General features: G+C 39.5%; 1 protein-coding gene across 2 annotated transcripts in view; it reads left to right on the top strand.

Moving 5' to 3' along the window:
- The window catches only part of RNF130 (ring finger protein 130), a 188,720-nt gene that overhangs the window by 74,964 nt on the left and 91,212 nt on the right, over positions 1-22,544 (top strand). For both annotated transcript variants that reach the window (XM_049874556.1, XM_049874555.1), the window contains exon 3: positions 18,565-18,815. In XM_049874556.1, coding sequence (XP_049730513.1) covers positions 18,565-18,815 — 251 coding nt within the window. The remainder of the gene's footprint in view (positions 1-18,564; positions 18,816-22,544) is intronic.

Genomic DNA, 22,544 nt, shown 5'->3' with positions numbered 1-22,544 from the left:
AAGTTATTCTTCCTCATAGATTCCCACATGATTCTTAGGGTTTCTTCATTTTTTTTAATTCTTTTATCTGATTTTTCTTCAGCTTTATCGGTGTCAGTTGCCTTATCCTCCCGCTTCACCACTCTGCATTCTAATTCCTTGATTCTGCTCCTCAGAGTTCCTATCGAGTTGTCTAATTCTGTAATTTTATTGTTAATCTTTTGGATTTCTGAATGCTGTCTCTCTATGGATTCTTGCAGCTTATTAATTTTTTCACTATGTTCTTGAGTAATCTTTTTTGATTTCTTCAACTGCTTTATCCGTGTGTTCTTTGGCTTTTTCTGTAGATTGCCTTATTTCTTTTCTGAGGTCGTCCCTGATGTCTTGAAGCATTCTGTATATTAGTTTTTTATATTCTACATTTGGCAATTCCAGGAATGTATCTACATCTGGAAATGATTTTGATTCTCTGATTTGGGGGTTTTTAGAAGCAATCATGGTCTGCTTCTTTATGTGATTTGATATCAACTGCTGTCTCTTAGCCATCTATAAGATATTGTAATGTTTTATTTTTGCTCACTGAGTCTTACTTTCTTGTTTTGTTTTGGTACGGTACACCCAGATGGGCTACTAGATTGCGCTATCTTGATTGCTGTAGCTTTTGATTCACTTATGTCCTGTTACCAGCTTGTCTGAGCTGTTACCAGGTATATAAGCCTATGAGTCCATTCACTATTCTTGAATAGAATCAGCTCAGGTATCCTGATAGCGGGTCACCTAGTGTGTGGTGGAGGCTCTCACCTATGAACTTAGAGGAGTAGTGGTGATGGTTGTATGTGCAAGTTCCTAGTAGCGGCAGGGAGTCACACTCTGAGGAGGGCAGGATGCTGACAGCCTTCCCCCAAGTGTCAGCGAGGTAAGAGTGGCTCTATTCTCTAGAGTGCTCTGGTGGGTGGGCTCTACACCTGTACCTTAGGCACCTAATGCTTGTACCTCTACTCATTGGTAGGCGTCACTATCCTCAGACCCCTTTAACAGGTGGCTGGGTGGTGTGGGTGGAGCCTCAGCCCTCAGTTCCCTGGTGTGGATCAATGAGGACTCTGTTTAATAGGCAGATATCTGACCCCCAAAACTTGCCTTTCCACTGCTCAGCTAAAACAGTTAAGTCATATCTCTCTCAGAATTGCCTTTGCGTAATAATAGCCACCTGGTTACCTGTAGGGATGAAAGCCAAAGACTGTGGGTCTCTTAGGCCTGAATGGAGCTGATTCTGTATTGTTATTCCAGTTTGGGGAAGTCAGGGGAGGATTTTTCCTTTGATTGTTCAATGCTGCTTTTCTCAGGCCAGGAGAATGGGTTAGAAAAGAAAGAAAAAAAAAAGCCAGCAGTGCACTTCACTCTCTGGCCCAGGGGATTCCAATGTTAATGAAGCCAGCTGGGGCAGGGAGGCGAGGGATCAGATAGATAGTAGAGATCAGCGCAGCAAGATAGACAAAGTTACTTATTTTATTTGGTGAGGACTGTTTTTTTTCTGAGATTCCAGAGGGGCGCATAGCTTGTGTGCACTGGCTGGATTGCCGCTGAGACTGCCCCTGAGGGTTAGGGCTGCGTCCTGTGCTTGCGCCATCTCAGAAAGCCGCAGTCAGCTCCTCCATGCTTAGTCCAAAGCCCAGCGCCAAGGTTTCCTATCTGGGATGCTGTGCTCCAGGCTTCAAAACCAGTCACTGCTTCCCTGTGGTTTTCTGTTTGCCTGTCAGCCGCATTGATGTGCAGCCTGTGTGTGCTGGCTGGGTCCCCTCCGAGGTTGGTCCCGAGGGTTAGGCCTGCATCCATGCTTGCCCCATCTCAGTAAGCCACAATCAGCCCCACCACTCTGGCACCAGGAAACCACGAGGGGTCAAGGCTGCGGTGTGGCACACTGGCTCCGCAAGCGGTCGCTGCTTCAGCTTGTGGCTTTTTGCTCCCCTGTCACTCAAGTCAGCTCCTTAGTTCTGTGTTTTATGGTCAGGGTTCGTAGATTGTCCTGTATGTAATTGATTCACTTGTTTTTTTTTGAGTCTCTGTTGTAGGAGGGATAAGCGGAAGCTTCTACCTAGTGAGCCATCTTGGTTCCGCCTCAACCCGGTTATTTTTGAGCAAGATGTTGTTCAGTTTCCAAGTGTTTGATTTCTTTTCCCTGCTTTTTCTGTTATTGATTTCTGTTTTTATGGCTTTATGGTCAGAGGAGATGCTTTGCAATATTTCAATGTTTCGGATTCTGTTGAGGCTTGCTTTATGACCTAATATGTGGACTATTCTAGAGAATGTGCCATGTGTGCTGGAAAAGAAGGTATACTTGGCTGCTGGTGGTTGGAGTGTTCTGGTTGATTATGGCATTTAGGTCTTCTGTGTCTTTATTGAGCTTCTTTCTGGATGTTCATTCCTTCACCGAAAGTGGCGTGTTGAGGTCTCCTACAATTATTGTGGAGCTGTGCATCTCACTCTGTAATGCTGCTAGAGTTTGTCTTATGTATCTTGAAGCCCTGTCATTGGGTACGTAAATATTTAATATGGGTTACATCCTCCTGGTATGCTGTCCTTTTAATCATTATATAATGTCCTTCCTTATCCTTTGTGGTAGATTTAACTTTAAATTCTTTTTTGTCAGAAATTAATGTTGCCACTCCTGCTCTTTTTTGATTGTTGTTTGCTTGATACATTTTTTTCCATCCTTTGAGTTTTAGTTTGTTTGTCTCTTTAAGTCTAAGGTGTGTCTCTTGCAGGCAGCATATAAACGAATCATGTTTTTTTATCCATTCTGCACCTCTCTTGTCTCTTTATTGATGCATTTAGTGCATTTACATTCCGTGTGATTACGGATAGGTGTGAGTTTAGTGCTGTCGTTTTGATGTGTTTTTTTTGTGTGTTGTTGACAGTTTCTTTTTCCCACCTAATTTTTTGTGCTGAGTAGTTCACCTTTATGTATTGTCTTTCCCTCTTATTTGTTGTTGCTAATTTTGTTTTTGTTGAGTCTTTATCTTGTTCTTGAATTTTATTTTGATGTGCAGGATTGTTAGTCTCTTTTGTGGTTATCTTAATATTTATCCCTAGTTTTCTAAGTTTAAACCTAACTTTTATTTCTTTATATCACCTTGACTTCCTGTACATATCAAAGATCTATGACTACCTTTTTTTAGTCCCTTTTCATTGTTTTTATGTTGTCTTCTTTTACATAATGACATCCCTTTTTCCCAGTTTTGAGTATTTTTTTATCCTGATTTATTTTTGTTAGTTCCTTATGTTGGCTGACATCTGGTTGCTCTGTCCTGTGTTCTAGTCTTGGGTTGATATCTGATATTATTGATTTTCTAATCAGAGAACTCCCTTTAATATTTCTTGTAGTTTTGGTTTGATTTTCACAAATTCCCTAAACTTCTGTTTATCTGGAAATATCCTAATTTTGCCTTCATATTTGAGAGACTGTTTTCCTAGGTATATGGTTCTTCGCTGGCAATTTTTTTCCTTCAGCACGTTAAATAAGTCATCTCATTGCCTTTGTGCCTGCATGGTTTCTGCTAGAGTAGCCCGAGCTTATTCTTATTGACTCTCTTTTGTAGGTGACTTGTTGTTTATCCCTGGCCACTGTTAAAATTCTCTCTTTATCTTTGGTTTTGACAAGTTTGATTCTAATATGTCTTGTGACTTTCTTTTGAGATCTACCTTATGTGGGGTTCATTGAGCATCTTAGATATCTTCTCATCTTTCATGATATCAGAGAAGTTTTCTGCCAACAAATTTTCAACAATTCTGTCTGTGTTTTCTGTTTTCTCTCCCTGCTATGCTACTCCAGCCACTCGTAGGTTATTTCTTTTGATAGAGTCCCACATGATTCTTAGAATTTCTTCATTTTTTTAAATTCTTTTATCTGATTTTTATTCAAATATATTGGTGCCAAGTGTTTTATCTTCAGCGTCACTAATTCTGCCTTTCATTTCTTCAATTCTGCTCCTCTTTATTGAGTTGTCTAGTTCTATAATTTTATTGTTAATCTTCTGAATTTCTGATTGCTTCCTCTCTATAGGTTCTTGCAGCCTATTCGGATTTTCATTATGTTCTTGAATAACCTTTTTATTTTCTTCAGCTGCTTTCTCTTTGTGTTCCTTGGCTCGTTCTTTGTTTTTCCTGATCTCTTGATGAGCTCTGTATGTTAATCTTTTGTATTCTGCATGTGGTAATTCTAGGAGAACATCTTCATCTGGAAGATTCCCTGATTCTTTGTTTTGAGAGCTCGTTGAAGCGATCATGGCCTGCTTCTTTATGTGATTTGATATTGATTGTTGTCTCTGAACCATCTACAGGTTATTGTATTAATTTATGTTTGCTTACCATATCCTAGCTTCTTGCTTTGTTTTGTTTTGATATGCCCAAATAGGCTGCTTGAGTGAGCCAGCTTGATTATTTTTGCCTTTGAAGCTCTAGCATCCCATCACTGGATGGCTAGAGCTGTTACCAGGTGCCTTAGTCATCAGTGATGCCATAGTGTTACCAATCGCCAATCTGACACAAATGGCCCTTGTCTTTTCCCAAGTAAGAATACACACGAAAGACAAACTGTATCTTCAGCAAGCTTTATTTTGCTTGAGTCAAGCAAAAGGAGTCAGTGGGGATCTAATCTCTCCGAAAGACTGACTCAAAAAGGGAGACAAGGCTAGGGCTTAGATGGGCTTGGTGGAGACAATAGAGTAATGAATATTTAGTGGGCTTCTTTTGAGGGGCGGATACTTCTCAGAATGGTGGTGCATGTTAATTAGGTTGCGCCCGCATCTGGAATCCAAGATGGAACCTGCTGATATTCAAAATGCAGTCCTCTCGGCAGCCCTGGGCATCACTTATGGGCTATAGTGCAAGTGTGCTGATCCTTGGCACTACATCACCATCTTTGGAGGGTTAAGGAAGTTTAACAGTGGTCACACATTGTTCTGTGCATGTGCGAGCCTTTAAAGGGGGAAGGGAATAGAAAAACACTAAGAAGGGATAGTAATTCACCAGTTGTTCCAATCCTATCTCATGTTGACAGAATGTGGTTCCTGTTTACCCAACTTATAGATGGTAATCTTTTAACCGTTCTTTTGTTCCGCCAGCACTGTTAACCCTATCTGTCTCAATAACAGAAATACCACAAGTGGATGTGTTTAACAAAGAGAAATTTATTTTCTTACTTTCTAGTAGGTTACAAATCCAAATTCAGGGCGTCGGCTCCAGGGGAAGGCTTTCTCTCTCTGTCAGCTCCTGGTGCTGCTTTCTTGGTGGTATGAGGTACCCAACTCTCTGCTTGCTTCCCTTTCCTTTTATCTCCTGAGAGATAAAAGGTGGTGCAGGCCACACCCCAGGGAAACTCCCTTCCCTTGGATCAGGGAGGTGACCCGAGTGAGGGTGGTGTTACAGCCCCACCCTAATCCTCTCAACATAAAATTACAATCACAAAATGGAGGACAACCATACAATACTGGGAATCACGGCCTAACCAAGTTGATACATGCATTTTTGGGGGGACATAACTCAATCCATGACACCAGGTATATAAGCCTAGGAGTCCATTCACCTTTATGGATTTAGCTCAGTTGTTTAGGTAGTTGGTCATCAAATGTGTGTTACAGGCCCTGTCCTACAGTCTTAGAGGGGCAAGGGTGATTATGTCAGCACAGATACCTGGTTGCAGCAGGGGCTTGCACTCTGAACAAGGCAGAGGGCTGACAACTGTCCCCCATGTGTCTGTGAGGACAGCATGCCCCTGTTCCTTAGGGCACACAGGTGGGTGGGTTCTGTAGGTGTACTGTGGGTACCCAGTGCTTTTGGTTGTAAGGACTGGGAGGCACCACTTATCATTGGACTCCTGTCACAGGTGGGTAGGTGACATGGGTGGAGCCACCAGTCCTCAGGCCCCTGATGTGGGCAGGTGAGGACCCTGTTTAATAGACAAAGTGGTGTCAAACATCAAAAACCCAGCTCTCCACCGCACAGCTGAAACAGTTGAAGTCAGATCTCATTCACATGCACTGTTGCAGTAACAAGGGCCTAATGTCCTGAAATGGGCCCACACGGGTCCAGACAGGGGTGAAAGGTATTCAAGGTCCATGGACCGTTTGTGCCTGGACAGGAGCCACGTCTGTCCTGAGCTTCCCAGCTCGGTGGAGCTGGCAGATGATCTTTTCCCCCAATTGTTAATTTATTCCTTCTCCAAGACCAGGAGAATGGCTCAGGTTGAGCGGCAGGACGTGTCTCAGGCCCAGGGAAATCAACAGTCAACTGAAGCCAGCTTGGGGGTTGGGGATGATGTAAAATAAATGCAAGTACTTAGCTTTTGCCCAGAGCACCGTTCTCTGGTTCAGGAGGTGTGAGTAGACTGTGCAGCTCACCATCACTCCCAGAGGAAACCCTGTCCTGAATGCTGCCACCAGCACCGCCATGGTCATTCCAGGGCATTGTGCCTGAGGGTCAGTGGTTCCCACTGAGTCAGGTCCAGCTACTCCTTGCCGCTTCTGAACTGTTTCTGCTGCTCGGTCAGATTTCTTAACTTTGCCTTTCATGTTCAGAGCTCCTGGCTTGTCATATATCTAATTGTTTCACTTGTTTTTTCAGTTCTTTGTCGTAAGAGAGATTACCAGAAGCGTCTGGCTACTCCACCGTCTTGGCCCCACCTTCCTCTCTTTTCTGTCTTTTTAATAACCTTTTGCTTTCTTTAGGTATGATGTACTTGATGTCATCCCACAAAACTCATCTGGTTTTCAGTCATTAGTATTCATTGTGTCATATTTGTTCTTGAGATGGTCTCTGAATTCAGATGGGATATATTCAGGGTCGTACTTTGGCTCTCATGGACTTATTCTAATGAGTAATTGATGGCCTGTTCCACATTTGGTCCCTGGTGTTGTTCTGATGAATGATACTGAGCTTTGCCGTTTTCTTTTTCCACAGATGTGGTTGATTTGATTCTGTGTATTCCGTCTGACGAGGTCCATGTGTCTGTTGTCGTTGTTGTTAGGTGCTGTGGAGTTGGTTCCGATTCGTAGTGACCCTGTGTACTATAGAACAAAACACTGCCTGGTCTTACGCCATGCTTACAGTCGTAGTTATGCTTAAGCCCATTGTTGCAGCCACTGTGTCACTTCATCTCGTTGAGGGTCTTCCCTTTTTCACTGACCCTGTACTCTACCATGCATGCTGTCCTTCTTCAGGGACTGATCCCTCCTGATAACAGGTCCAAAGCATGGAAGACGCAGTCTCTCCATCCTTGCTTCTAAGAAGCATTCTCTGTTTTACTTCTTCCAAGACAGATTTGTTCATTCTTTTGGCAGTCTATAATATATTTAACATTCTTCGCCAGCACCACAATTCAAAGGCGTCAATTCTTCATCAGTTTTCTTTATTCATTGTCCAGCTTTCACATGCACATGATGCAATTGAAGATACCATGGCTTGGATCAGGTGCACCTTAGTCTTCAAGGTGACATCTTTGCTTTTCAACAATTTAAAGAGTTCTTTTGCAGCAGATTTGCCCAACATGATGTGTTTCTTGATTTCTTAACAGCTGCTTCCATGGGTGATGACTGTGGATCCAAGTAAAATGAAATCCTGGACAATTTCAGTCTTTTCTCTGTTTATCATGATGTTGCTTAATGATCCAGTTGTGAGAATTTTTGTTTTCTTTATATTGAGGTATAGTCGATACTGAAGGGTGTAATTTTTGATCTTCATCAGTTAGTGCCTCAAGTCTTCTTCATTTCCACATGTATAATCGCTGTTTATGTTGTTGAAAAAGGTATTTGCAATGAGTAATTCGTCTGCCCTGCAAAATTCTATGATGCGGTCTCCAGCATTGTTTGTATCACCGAGACCATTGTGTTTTCCAACTACTGGTCCCCTTCTTTGTTTCCAACTTTCACATTCCAATCACCAGTAATTATCAATGCATCTTGATTGCATGTTTGATCAATTTTAGACTGCAGAATTTGGTAAAAATCTTCTATTTCTTCATCTTTGACCTTAGCAGTTGGTGCATAAATTTGAATAATAGTCATATTAACTGATATTCCTTGTAGGCATATGGGTATTATCCTATCACTGACAGCGTTGTACTTCGGGATGGATTTCGAAATGTTCTTTTTGGCAGTGAACACAAAGCTGTTCTCTTCAATTTGTCATTCCTGGCATAGTAGACCATATGGTTGCCTGATTCACAGTGGTCAGTACCAGTCCGTTTTAGCTCACTAATGCCTTGGATACAGATCTTCAAGTATTCCATTTCATTTTTGACAACTTCCATTTTTCCTTGATTTATACTTCATACGTTCTACATTCCAGTTATTAATGGATGTTTACAGGTGTTTCTTCTCATTTTGAGTCATTCCACCTCAGCAAATGAAGATCCCGAAAATTTTACTCAATTCATGTCATTAAGGTCAATTCTACCTTAAGGAGGTAGCTCTTCCCCAAACATATCTTCAGTGCTTTCTAACCTGAGGGACTCATCTTCTGGCACCATTATCAGACAGTATTCTGCTGCTGTTCATAAGGTTTTCACTGACCATTGTTTTCAGAAATAGATTGCCAGATCCTTCTTTTCAGTCTTAGTCTGGAAGCTCTGCTGAAACCTGTCCACCATGGGTGAGTCTGCTGGTTTTTGTAATACTTAAAAAATCAATAATTATAAAAAAAAATACCTAAAGCTGAAACTCTTAAACTGTAGATTTTAAAAAGTAAAAATTGCTGTAAATAATACATGCTGATAGTTTAGGAATTTTTCTATAAGTTCTTAATTTTTCCTTTATTTCTCTTAACTTTAGATCTCTTGGTGATGAATTATCTCATTCATTTATCCGAAAGTGTCTTTTTTCATCAGCATTCATCAAGGGCATAGATAAAGAACCTTGAGTTGGGTTAACAGTATTTTTCTTTCAGCTCTTTATAGGTGTTGTTCCTATATTTTCTAGCCTTCATTTTTTCTGTGAGTTATTCCCTTTTATATAATTAGTCTTTAAAAAAAAAAAAACCTTATTTTTTGGAATAGTTTTAGGTTTACAGAAAAATTGTGAATACATAGAATCCCCTACACCCTATACCCAGTTTCATCTATTACTAACATCTTACATTATTATGGTACATTTGTTACAGCTAGTGAACTGATATTGATTTATTATTATTAACCAAAGTTCGCACTTAGATTTCCTCAGCTTTTACCTAATGACCTTTTTTATGTTCTGGAATCCTATCCAGTATTCTACATTACATTTAGTCATCGTGTCTCCTTAGGCTTCTCTTTGCTTTGAAGAGTTTTTCAGGCTTTGTTTTCAATGACCTTGATAGTTTTGAGGAATACTGATTAAGTATTTTGTAGAATATCCCTCAATTGGGATTTGTTTCATATTTTTCTCATGATTTGACTGGGGATATGGATTTTTGGGGAGGAAGACTGCAGAAGTTAAAATGCCATTCTCGTCACATCTTATCAGTAGTACATACTGTCATATAAGACATGACTTATCACTGTTGATGCTGACTTTGATCATCTGGTTGGGTTAGTGTTTGTGATGTTTCGTCTCCCTTTGCATGACAAAAAGTGACTTTTTGGAAGGAAGTCACTATGCCAAGCCCACACTTACGGAGTGGAGAGTTATGTTCCATCTCCTTGAGGGTAGAGTATCTACATAAATTATTTGGAATTTTTCTGCAGGGAGGTTTATCTTTTCTCCTCTGTTTATTATTTATTTATATCAGCATGGACTCATGAATATTTATTTTCTACTTTGGGATATAATATACTACTGCTTTATTTTGTTGCTCAAATTATTTCAGCTTTCACCATTGGAATCTTTTTCATTTGGCTCCGGGACCGTTTTACATATCCCATCATTGTGTGTGGTTAGTTTTTGTTTTTTGAGCACTTCTTTAGTTTCTGGTACTACAAGATGCTTTTGGTTCATGTTGTATATTTCCTGCCCCAGCTTTAAAATCAGCTAGTTTTCCAAGGCACCCTGGTTTCCTTTTATTAGAAACAAAAATCTGGGCACTAGGCATACTTTTTGCTACTGGGGTGTCATTGCTTTTAGGTCATCTTGGCTGACAGAACAAGGAAATAATGTGTGTATACTAACCCATATATATATTCATATCTGTAAGTATTTCTCTGTGTACCATCCATATCTATATTACTTTAAACATGCATTCTTAATGTCGTCTCCAGTTCTAATCCATTACCACATGAATCACTCTAGCTTCCTTCCCTTGCTTATCTGTAACCTCTCGCTCCAACAGTGATAAACCTGTCTTCCCCCTCCGCCATCCATTTACTTAATTGTTCACTTCACTGAGCTCTCATAAATTCTTAAATGTAAGTCACAAATTCAAAGGCTTTTAGAGTTTTGGTGCTTGGCGTGAAAGCTAATGTAGACGGTTTTCCTCCCAACTTAAATCTTCCCTGGTTGGAATGCCTGACTGTGTACTTAACCTTTCTTTCTCCACCCACTTAAAAAAACTTAAAGGAAAGCATAAATGTACATATCTTACTTGAAAATGACACAGAACAAAGGAGGTGGATCTTGGAATACAGTTATTAACAAGAAGAAAGTATTCATTAAGTCGACCTGCAAATGGTTTCAAAAAATTAGTCATAAAGGTTCGTGGAGACCTGGTTTAAGTAACAGTTCAAGTGGAGAACTCCTGGGAACCTTCAGTAATGTGAGCTCAGTGTACACTGGTGTTTGCCATGGCAGCTAAAAAATACTGAAGACTTAGTCTGTATCCCTGTGAATATTCAGATGTAGGGAGAGGTTCGTTTCATATTACCCTTGATATAGGAAGTATTGTGTTCAATACTTATTTTATTAAGGACAGTGAAAAACTGATGTCCAAAAGGGGACAGCATGGAAAAACTCTGTAAACAGTGCTTTATGAAGAATAATTTGGAATTTGAGTATCAAAATGGGTAATGATAGTAACTATTTTAACCCACTGAATAAAATGGGAACCATGAGTCCATACTGATAGAATAAATAAAAGAATAAATTGAAAGTTTGATGAGAGACGGAACATTTGCATAGTCTAACAGTACCTCCCCACAAAACACTTATTAATTACAAAAGGAAAAAGAGTAGCTTCATATTGGAAATACCAGGAGGACAACACTTAAACCAGACGATCAAAGCGAACATCCTCAGTAAGGGACAAATCAAAACCATGCACCACCTGATAGTATACACTGAAAAGAATACAGAATCACTTCTGTGATATTCCTGCCGGAAGTACACAACCTGAATCTAGCCATGAGGAAATAGATAAATCCACAAGGAGGGGTATCCTCATGAAATAACTGGTCTGTGATCTTCCAAAGTGTCATGGTCATGAAAGTCAAGGAAAGACTAAGGAACTGTTCCTAATTGACGGAGACCAATGAGAAATGGTGACTAAATGTGATGTGTGACTCTGGCCTGGACTGCTGTAAGTCATTACTGGGACAGTTGGGAAAACTTAATGGAATCTGAGATTAGATGTAGTAATGTGTCAGTGTTCATTTCCTGATTTTGGTAGTTGTATTCTTCGATGGCAGTGGGTTTTGGAGATATTCTGTTATAAAGGAGCCCTGATGGAGCAGTAAGTGCTTAGGCTGCTAGCCAAAAGGTCGGCGGTTCGAACGCACCACCTACCCCATGGGAGAAAGATGTGGCAGTCTGCTTTTGTAAAGATTTACAGCCTTTAAAACCCTGCGGGGCAGTCCTGCCCTGTCCTATAGAGTTGCTTTGAGTCAGAATTGACTCAGTGACAACGGGTTGGTTTGATTTTGGTTTTCTGTTATAAATGTTTTTGGTTTGTAGGAAGATACACAGTAAATATTAGGGAGCGATAGGGTATCCTGTTGGCAACTTACTCAAAATAGTGTTGGGAAGATAGTTTTTTAATATGATATTTCCAGCTTCTGTGAAAGTTTTAGATTGTTCGATAGTTCAAAAATATTTTTAAAATGAGTAATTTGGGGCTCTAGGAATAGTTATGAGTCAGTGGCAGTTCGGTGGTAGAACTCTTGCCTTCTATTTGGGAGACCCAGGTTTGATTCTCAGCCAGTGCACTTCACACACAGCCACCACTTGTCTGTCAGTAGAGGCTTACAGGTTACTATGATGCTGAACAAGTTTCAGCAGAGCTTCAGACTAAGGCAGGCGAGGAAGAAAAGCCTGGTGGTCTGCTTCTGAAAATCATACAGTGAAAACCTGTAGACCACAACGGTCGAATCCACAACCAATCATGGGGATGGCCCAGATCAGGCAGTGATTCATTCCTTTGTACGTGAAGTCACCGTGAGTTAAGGGCCTACTCAGCAGCTAACAACAACAAGAAATAATTAATATGGAGAAAACACTGAGATGGGGTCTAAGGGAAGATGTGGTTGAATATCTGAAGAATTGTATGGAAGAGGAATTTTCATTGATTTTAGGATGTGCAGTTAGAAGTTGGGACATTTCTTAGATTCAGTGGCATCTTAACAATTTATTGACAAGATTATTCTTTTCTTAGTGATACATAAAATTATGATGTATCTTACAATTGATGGTGTTCTACACCAGAAATAAGTGAAATACAGTTCATTTTTTCAGTGTTGCTTCTCCAGAAGGAGAGAACCAAGAGCCATGAATGGGCATTCGAGGAATATTTAGTTAAAAGGAAGACCTTCTTAATACTTAAAATTACCTATAATCGGCTACCTAAGAAAGGTCTGTTATAGCGGACTTCTGTATTACGTTGAAGGCTGAACTGGATGACCCCTAAGGGCTCTTTTAACTAAAAGAGTCTGTGACTCTCTGCTGAATGGTGATTTGTCTTCATAATTTCCCCTATCCCTCTCTTTCTGCAAAAGCACTTCTGTGCTTCAGCAAAATTAGTAGCTGGTGAACCCTTGTGTGGGTACCAACTGGACAGTCAGGTGCCAGCATTTCCTTGATTCAGTACTGCTGCTTTCAAACCAATACACTTCCGCAGAAACAAAAACTCACCTTTAAGTCTTATGCTACACACCCTTTGTCCCTCCTTATCACAGTCATTTACTTGTTTGCCTTCTTCACATTCACTAAAAGCCTTGACTCCTGGCTTACTTATCTGCCCACAGTTCTGCCATCATCCTGGGCAACTTCAGAATTTGTGTGGAAAGTGAACACACTAACCTGAAATTCCTTCCTCATGTCATTAGACCATTCCACTACTTCCCTGGACCTCATCTCCCGTAATTGTTACCTCTCTTGAGTCTCAAAGTCCAGTATTCTGTCCTGTGACTATTTTCTCTTCCCTTTCTCTCCTCTATAATTCGGTTTTGTTCCAGTTCATTGGACCCTGTCTTTATTCTCTCCCAATTATTCTCCCCCTGGCTTCACTCCTCCATTCTGCTTAGACTGCATGAGCCACTATTTCAGTCACTTTGACCAACAAATTTCATTTGGTCAGCAAGGAGTGTTCACTGTAACATGACTATCAGATAACTACCTTTAGGCCTATTTGGCTTCCAAAATGCCTTGAATGTCAGGTTAAGGAGTTTGAACTTTATTTAATTGACAGAAAGGATACATCAAAGGATTTTTAACGAGGGAGTGAGATGACAAATCTCTGTTATGGGAAAATTACTCTGACATATCTAAGCAGGAATTCTGTAATTGATACTATAACCTGTCATCTACATCTGGCAGAAGTACCATTGTATTCACTTCAGAAAAGAATGTAGTGAATCTTTTTTTTTTTTTCTTTGTCTTGCCCTTGAGTTCTTTAAGCAATCAGAAGAGAGAAAAATGAGGGCCAGGTTTGAAGAAATTAAAGTATTGTAGATAAGCATTTGATGAAGATTTAAATTAAGCCAGTGGAAATGAAAATGGAAAGAGGTCAAACATCAGACAAATTGTAGACACAACTAGTCCAGGGCTCAGCAGGCACATCTGGGTAACTTGACTAGGAGAGTATTACAGAAAATCCCTGAATTATAACTAACTGTTCCCTCAGCATTAGTTATTCTAGAGCTTTAAAGCAGTTTTAATCTCTGATTTAAAGTATGTGGTGTTGAGCTTTACATATAAGTAGGACATTGAATTCTATATGAATACCCTTAAAGCCATAGATAGTAACCGACTAGAAGTCATAAAAGTATCATAGCAGATACTTAATGTGGGAATACAGCATCCCCTGAACTCTTTTTATTGGAAATTCCCTAAAATTCTCTGTCTTTTTAGAGTTTTGAAATTCCTTAAAACTTTGGCAGGTGATATAAACAACAAACAAGTTCATCTGTTAAGGTATAAAACATCTCCTTAATGGCATTTTGTATACGGATGTTTTCTTGGAAAGCAGGTTAAGTTTACAGTAAAACCACCTCTCACCAGTTTCTGGTCACCTTAGACAGCCACTCTGCTCTTCCTAAATCTGCCCTTCTAGGGTTAAGGTATGAACTCCGCCCAGCTTTCCAGCTGAACTGTACTTGCCCTAAGGTTCACTCCTAGAAAGGGTGGAAGGAAAACAAGCGGGAAGGGAGGTGTTTCTGACACTTCCCAACTGGTGGACTCATTTTCTGAGCTGGAAGTTGAATCCTTTTATAGTTGAGAGGCACATTTTGATGGTCATCTCATAGCTGAGCATTTTCTGAGCTAACAGGATGGAATTTAACAGAGGGAATAGAACTTGCAAAGTTTTGTGGAAGGGACTTTTTGGTTTCCTCCCCAGAATGCCTTCCTTTACTTTCTGTAAATAATCACAGTTCAGATAGGATAACTCAGTAAACTGTAGCACTTACCGAGTGTCTGTCATGAAGCCTGCAGTAGCTAGCTAGCATCTCATTTTTTGAAAGAAGAGACTGAAGTTCAGCGAGGTTGAGTATCACACTGGGGTTTGAGCCTAGATGTTTTGACTCCAGAGCTTAAAGGAGGTTAATTCTGAGGTTCCTTCTGTGGGCCCCTCAAGATTGATTCTGTAGTTGGGATTGTAGCAGGATTACCATATTTTTCCACATACTTTTTTCCCATTAAAAATGGGATTGCTGAGAGCGGAAGGTTCTTTCTTTTACTAAAAAGTTGCTTACCCAGCAGTTCTTTTTTTTTAATGAGAAAAAAGATAAGTAGAAAAATACAGTAATGCCTCTGCTATAGAATCCATTTACAAAATGTAGGAGAAAGTATAGCAGTAGAAGATCATTTTGCAGACACCACTGTAATAACCAATTCAGGCAAGCACTGGTGGATGTTGAAAACATTCAGGGAAAGTTTCTTGGGGAACTAAATATTCACACAATCTGAAAGTATCACCCCACAGGCTACTCATTAATTAAAGAGAAAAGAGTACGATTACCGGAGAAACCTGGCAGACAGATTAACCAAGTGATCAAGTTTGCCGTCACCAGTAAAGATGAAGCCTGTGCTTCCTGAGGTGATTGAGCGAGGAGGACACAGCATCCTCTATGGACTGTTGTTACCAGAAATGTCTAATTTGGATCTAATCATGAGGAGACAGTCAGACAGCAGAAATTGAGAGATATTTTCAGAACATCTTGTTTGGACTCCTCAACAAGGTCGGCGTCATGAAAGACAAAAAATAACTGAGGAACTATTTTAGATTAAAGGAGACTAATGAGATGTGATAACTAATCATGATGTCTGTAGTCCCTGATTGGATCCCAGATACGAAACTAAACAAAGCCAAAAAATTGTAAAAGTCAGTATTAGGACAGCTGGAGATGTTTGGTATGGATAGTACAGTAAAGAACCATGTTGTGTCAGAGTTAAATTTCTTGAGTATGATAGTTGAATTGTGATTATTTAGAATATGTTTTAAGAGGATAATGCTGAGGTATTTAAGGATGAAATGTTGTGATGTTTACATCCTACTCTCAATTGGTTCAGTAAAAATATATACGGAAAGGGGAAATGTGACAAAATGTTAACTAGTTGGCAAATCTAAATAAAAAGTATGTGAGTATTATTTAAATTGTTCTGTGAGTTTGAAAATTTCAAAATAAAGTGAGGAAAAATAAAATTGTTTGTTAAAGTAGCCAAACCCAAGTAGTAGAAACATAGGTTTGCATTAAGAGTAACAGTGGACAAAGTTTTGAAGGAAGTAGTTGAAAGCAGGGATCATAAATTCCTAGGTTTTTACTTAATTAATTGTCTCTGGTAAATTTATAGGAGCTTCTACCTGACATGCTGAAATGCATGGGATTCTGAGGCCATATCCTTGATTTATTAGCAGTGTTTGCCAAGGACTTAGGAAGTGGGAGTAGGAATGGATGTTCCAAATATTTGCCATCTTTGGTTGAATGGTTACATCATTACAGGCTAATCCTTAACTCTTCTCAGTCACTGCTTGATCTCACCCTAGTCTCACCCTAAAGCTTTAGTTTTCTCTTTGATATCCCTCCTGAACTTGGGCTAGGATTCCACAAATCAAAAGCCAAGCATCCTTAAGGGTCTAAGACCCAGACAGGGTCAAGGGGTAGGGGTGAGGAAGTTCATGACCCCTCCTGAAATCAGCAGAATTTTTTGGGGGGGAGGTGGGGGGTGGTGGTCTTCTGGGAGAGGTCCTCAGATTCTCTAAGGCGCGTAAAATGGTAAAGAACCTGCTGGTGTTCTAATGATCTGCTATAATTGTTTTTCGTTTTGCTCAACCAGTGGCCTAGCCTCCTTTCTTCCCTGTTGCTCTTCCCAGCCTCCTCCCTTTTTACTAGCATGATGAGACTGCCTGTGTTTGGCCCCTCTCTTTAGTGCCTTTTATATCCTCCTTTGCCCTCATGAGGGTAGGTGACGTTTTCATCTAATCCAGAGCAGGTAATTTTTCACCTTCTTTGAAAGATGAACATTAAGGAACCTTGATCATAGTATGTGCTCAAAAAGTACTGTTCAATGGATGGTTGAAGTAATTAAACTTCTTTTCCCAAACAGCTTTCCAGTTGAAATTAGTTGCAGCTCACTTAGTGTTCCTTGAAAGAGTGAAATTACATGGATTGGCTCCCTTGGCTACCTGTGCAGTGTTCCCTACTCCTTTTCCAGCTTGAGCCTTCAAGAGGGAGCCTCAGAACCGATTCCTAAAACTGTTTGTACCTGGTGTGATTATAAAGCAATGAGACTGATTGTCATGTGTAGTTTGTGGGATCCGTCTCAGTTACTTTATAGCCATACCTGGTATCTTATACCACAGATCATTGCCTGTTGACCAACATTTCAGTAGCACAAGCCTAAGGTTTCTAAATGGAAATACGGTTTTCTTTAACTTACTGATCAGAATTCTTATTTCAGAAAACTAGATGTTAACTTTATTGCTTGCTTTAATTTTTTAGTTCTCTTTTTGTTTTGGGGTTTTTAATCAGCATTTTGATAAACTGCTGTTCTGGTAAAGTATCTGGAACAATTTTGCATAAGGTAATGCAAAGGTATATGTTCCATGGGGTTACATTTTTTCATAAAATACCTTTTATTAATGAATTTCTTTTCAGTTGCATGTGGTCTTTTGACTGTATGTGACACAAGGATAGCCTCGTTAACTAAATATGGTCAATGAAACATACAAAACCAAATATTAGTACGTAGTATTCATTCAAGAAGCCTTTGAAGGGACCAGTTTTCGGTTTTTTGTTTGCTGCTTGCTTTGTTTTGTTTTGATGACTTACATTTGTATGTACAAACCTTATTCAAATTTGAATAAGTGGTTATAATTTTCTGTTTCCCAAATAAAATGTTTATTCCCCTTCCCCTGACGCCTAGTTTCCCACTGAGGCACCTTGAAGAAGGCAACTGGTAAAACTTGCATGTAGCCTCTGAAAGGACACTGGTTGCTAGATTGGTGGTAGAAGGGCTTCTTTTTTTTCCTTAAAGGAAAGTGGGAAGTTACTCCCTTTGTAGAGGAGGAAAGGTCTTGTAATTTCATGCCATTCATGGGGGAGATGATCACTTGCCTTTAATGTATTTCTGCTTCTGAAAACTAGGTAAGAGAAAAAATAATGTGACTAGAAAGGCAATATAAGGACATCCTTATAATGAACTTAAATAGTTTGTGCCAGCTATTACAGTGAAACCTGTGAGAGCGGGAACTCAATGGGATTGACTGCCTTGTTTTTCCAGGACTTGCAAGTTCTCCGCCTTTGATAGGGTGCAGTCTTTACCACTTTTCTATCATTGGTTTTAGGGGAAAATATTTCCGACTTTCCAGGTTTTACTGTAGAAGCTGGAAGTAGTCTGGAGTGTTGATGCTTGGACCTGTCTCAGGAAGTGTTTGTCTTCCAGGAAGGTTCTGGGGCAGATTAGGAAGGTATCTTACTCCAGTCAGGTCTAGTCATAGACCAGAGTTAGTTTCACATGTCATTAATAAAAGGTACCACTGTTTGGCATTTCGCTGTTGCGACGCTATTATCAAGTGTATGTCCTACGTCTGAGATATTATAAAACTTTGCATCTTGTACTTCTTTGTATTCCTTGCACTAGCTCTGCGCACAGTTGAAAAGTTGAAAATTGCGGTTGTTTTTCTAAGCATTTTTATATATTTGATGTTTCTGTAAATTTTAAATGTCACTTGAGAATACATATTTATTTTACATTACAGGCACTGGAGATATTATTGCTGTCATGATTACAGAATTGAGGGGTAAGGATATTTTGAGTTATCTGGAGAAAAACATCTCTGTACAAATGACAATAGCTGTTGGAGCTCGTATGCCGCCAAAGAACTTCAGCCGTGGCTCTCTAGTCTTCGTGTCAATATCCTTTATTGTTTTGATGATTATTTCTTCAGCATGGCTCATCTTCTACTTCATTCAGAAGATCAGGTACACAAATGCACGTGACAGGAATCAGGTGAGCTACCAATACTCTATAGTGATTGATTCTTACCAGCCATAATTCATATACATCTGTTGTAATCATACATATTACAAACATTTTTTATTTAAAAAAACATTAGTGGCCTTCATTTTATTATGTTATTTTAATATGTTGAAAACATATGTACAAAAGTATTTGAAGGATATTTTAAATGCCTAAAAGGGGAAATTATCAAGTTTATAGTGATGACTTGTAATATTCTGGTAGATAGCTTAATATCATATGATCTAGCTAATTTTGTTAATTTGGAGAAATATCAGGAAGTCGCTTTTTTAAACTGGAAACATTGGTTGTCTCTGGAGAGGGGAGCTGGGTGGCTGGGGGAGGCAGACTTGTTTCATGTGAATTTTATTTCCATGTGAATTTTGAACTATATATTTATTCAGAAAAAAGTAAGTTAATTAAAAACAAATTCTCTGTCATGTCTAAGATATAGGGGTAAGAGTGAGGTGAGGGAGGACTGTTTGGGAGGTAAATACTAGTAGAAGAGCTCTATCTAGGTAGCAAACCAAAAACCAAACCCAGTGCCGTTGAGTCGATTCCAGCTCATAGCGACCCTATAGGACAGAGTAGAACTGCCCCATAAAGTTTCCAAGGAGCGCCTGGTGGATTCGAACTGCTGACCCTTTGGTTAGCAGCCGTAGCACTTAACCACTACACCACCAGGGTTTCCTGTCTAGGTAGAAAAAAAAAAAAAAGGTATAGCTACCCTAAAATTCCATTATGTAGTATATAGTACCCACCCAACATAAAGTAAGTGCTTGTTAAATTGTGGTTGAATGAATAAAGCCACAGGAAAGAAAGTGTGCTGCCCTGTAGTGGGGGCCTGGAGATGATAGTTCTCCCAGGTCAGTATTCTGTTTGATGTGGTATAGATGAAATATCTACCCTGGGAGCAAGATTCAAGGTGTTAAGGCCTAGTCCTAGGCTTTCCATGTAGGAAGCTAAGGCATGAATTGCTTAGAGAGTGGTTTGAAGCTGATTTTTATATAACACCATCCTCTCCTAAACCAGAGTATAACCAGATCCCTGTGGGAGAGTTGAAATTTTCATCCTTCTTCATTCTAGTGAAAAGAACGTTCTAATGGGACAGATCCAAGTTCAAATCCCAACCTCAAAACCAATTTTTTGTTTGTTTGTTATTTATTTATAATTTCAGACTTAGACAAAAAAGTTGCAAGAATAGTACAAAGTATTTCTTTACCCTGATTCTCCAGTTGTTAGTTTTTGCCACTTTTTTCATTTTTCTGTTATACACACACACACATCTTTTTTTAACCATTTGAGAGGGAGTTCGAGACATGAAGCCCCTTTACCCTTAAATACTTCATTGTGTGTTTTCTAAAAACAAGAACCTTCTCTTATATAACCACAGTATGATTATCAAAATCAGCAAATTATCATTGATATACTGTTATTTGATCTGTAGACCTTTTTCAAATTTCATAAATGTGTCTTAGTAATGTCTTGGTGGCGTAGTGGTTAAGTGCTGCTCACCAAAAGGTCAGCAGTTCAAACCCTCCAGGCACTCCTTGGAAACTGTGCGGCAGTTCTATTCTGTCTTGTAGGTTGCTCTGAGTTGGAATCAACTCTACAGCAACAGGATTTTGTTCTTTTCTTTTTTTTAATGAGGAAAAGCCTGGATCAGATCTAATTGTGTGTTGCATTCATTTGGCATGTCTCTTTTAATATGTTTCATGACACTGATGTTTTTTAGTGCACAGGCCTGTTCTTTTGTATTTGAGTTGGTCTGATGTTCCTTCATGATGAGATTCAGGTTGTTTGCATTTTTGTCAGGAATACCAGTCCTTTACATTTTTTTAACTTTCTATTTTGAGATAATTATAGATTCACATGCATTCTTAATAAATAATATTGAGAGCTCCCATAGACCCTTCACTCATTTTCCCCCAGTGGCAGAATCTCACATAACTACTGTATATTTATGTAAATAACATATCCCTTCTACATTTGTTTGCCAACCAGTCCCTTCCCCATGAGGATTTTTTTATAAGCAACAAGTAAAAAAAACTAACATAGCAACACTTATGAAAACAACTCATGGGGGGGCAGTTGGCAAATACATGTAGAAGGCACGTGTTATTTGCATAAAAATATACTAAGTATTGCAACCAAGAAGTAGACATTGAATCAATCTATTGATCTTACTCATATTTCCTCAGTTTTACTTGTAATTACTATTTTTTATTCAAGAGAATTAAAGCTTAACCATTATTAAAGATTTATACCTGTATTATTACATCCCTACTATAGTTATAAAATGACTCTCTCCTGAAACACACATGCATACCAGAAGCCTCATTTGGTCTGGAATTGCCCACATAAAGACCAGGCACTTGGTAAATGCAACATACCTGTCAGTGCTTTACATAGTCTCCAAATTAAATTTAGGATAAAGAGTGATTTATCTTTTGTTATTTTTTAATTTTGTTTTTCATTTCTGTCTGAATGAGGTGGGTAAAGGAGAATCAAAATAGAGACTTCTGTTTTCCTGTCTGCTGTGGGAAAACAGAAAAATATTGTCATTACTTTCATTCAGAGAAAACTGATTTTTTTTTGCAACTTTTATAAAATTTCAGAATAACGATGAGAAGGAACAGCTAAACCTTAGAGACAGACAGTCTGGTCTCTACCAGAGTGAGAAGGATGGGTCTGGAGAGCTTTGTCCATAGTCTGTTCTCCTCAGAGATCCTTTTTAGTGTGGAGTTCAGCTATATTTTTTTCCCCAAGAGAGATGATCTCTGGCTCAAGTTCCTTGAGTTCCTGTTCCGCATGCTCTCCACTGTCATCCCACTCCTATGCTAAAAAAAAGGGGGGGGGGGCAGGATAAAGGCGGCTGAATAGAAGTAGATATCTGACTCTTAAGCAAAAAGCATTTGTTGATAGAGAAAGTCCCTAGAGGGTGAGGTTAAAAAAGTTTACATTGGGCAAAAGGTAATGTTCACAGAGTGATTTAAGAAAAGAGAGGTGGCATGGCTGGGAAGATTTTTGACAAGAATATTTGAAGAGGCTGGCTAAGAAGCAAGAACCTTAAAGGGCACTGTCACTTTAGAAGCTACCTTTTAAAATTGTTCAAAATATTTTTTACAGGAATGGCCTTGATATGATAGGCCTGTATGGGAAATCAGTTTGCCTCCTTTCCCTTCCAAAAAGATAGTACATAAAAATCCTTACTTTATTGCATTGCCTCACATTGCACCCATATCTTAGTTACAAGGAATAGAAACGGTCAAATTTTGTCTAAGTGGAGAATTGTTGGAAGAATACCAGGGAATCCCATGGAAGCAAAGTACAGTAGGTAAAAATGAGCTCTGTGGACACTGCAAAGTCATACAGGTACTCCCTCTACCACCCCATCACCCCGCTTCCACCCCCACCCCCATAGCATGGTTTTTCAGCACTACTTAATCTCTGTGTAAGGAGTCCTGGTGGTGCAGTGGTTAAGAGCTACGGCGAGCTACGGCTGCTAACCCAGAAGGTCAGTAGTTCGAATCCACCAGCCGCTCCTTGGAAATCCTATAGCACAGTTCTACTCTGTCTTGTAATGTCACTATGAGTTAGAATTGACTCTACAGCGACAGTTTTTGGTTTACCACTGTGTACTGCTCCATGTTCCTCCCTGGAGACTTTCTGTGCTTGTGCAGTGACTCAACACAACCAGCAGCTACAAGATGTTAGAGT

This window comes from Elephas maximus, chromosome 2, assembly GCF_024166365.1.
Source record: "Elephas maximus indicus isolate mEleMax1 chromosome 2, mEleMax1 primary haplotype, whole genome shotgun sequence".
Taxonomy (NCBI): Eukaryota; Metazoa; Chordata; class Mammalia; order Proboscidea; family Elephantidae; genus Elephas; species Elephas maximus.
The sequence above is the reverse complement of the archived record's forward strand: the minus strand, read 5'-3'. Positions and strand labels throughout refer to the sequence as shown.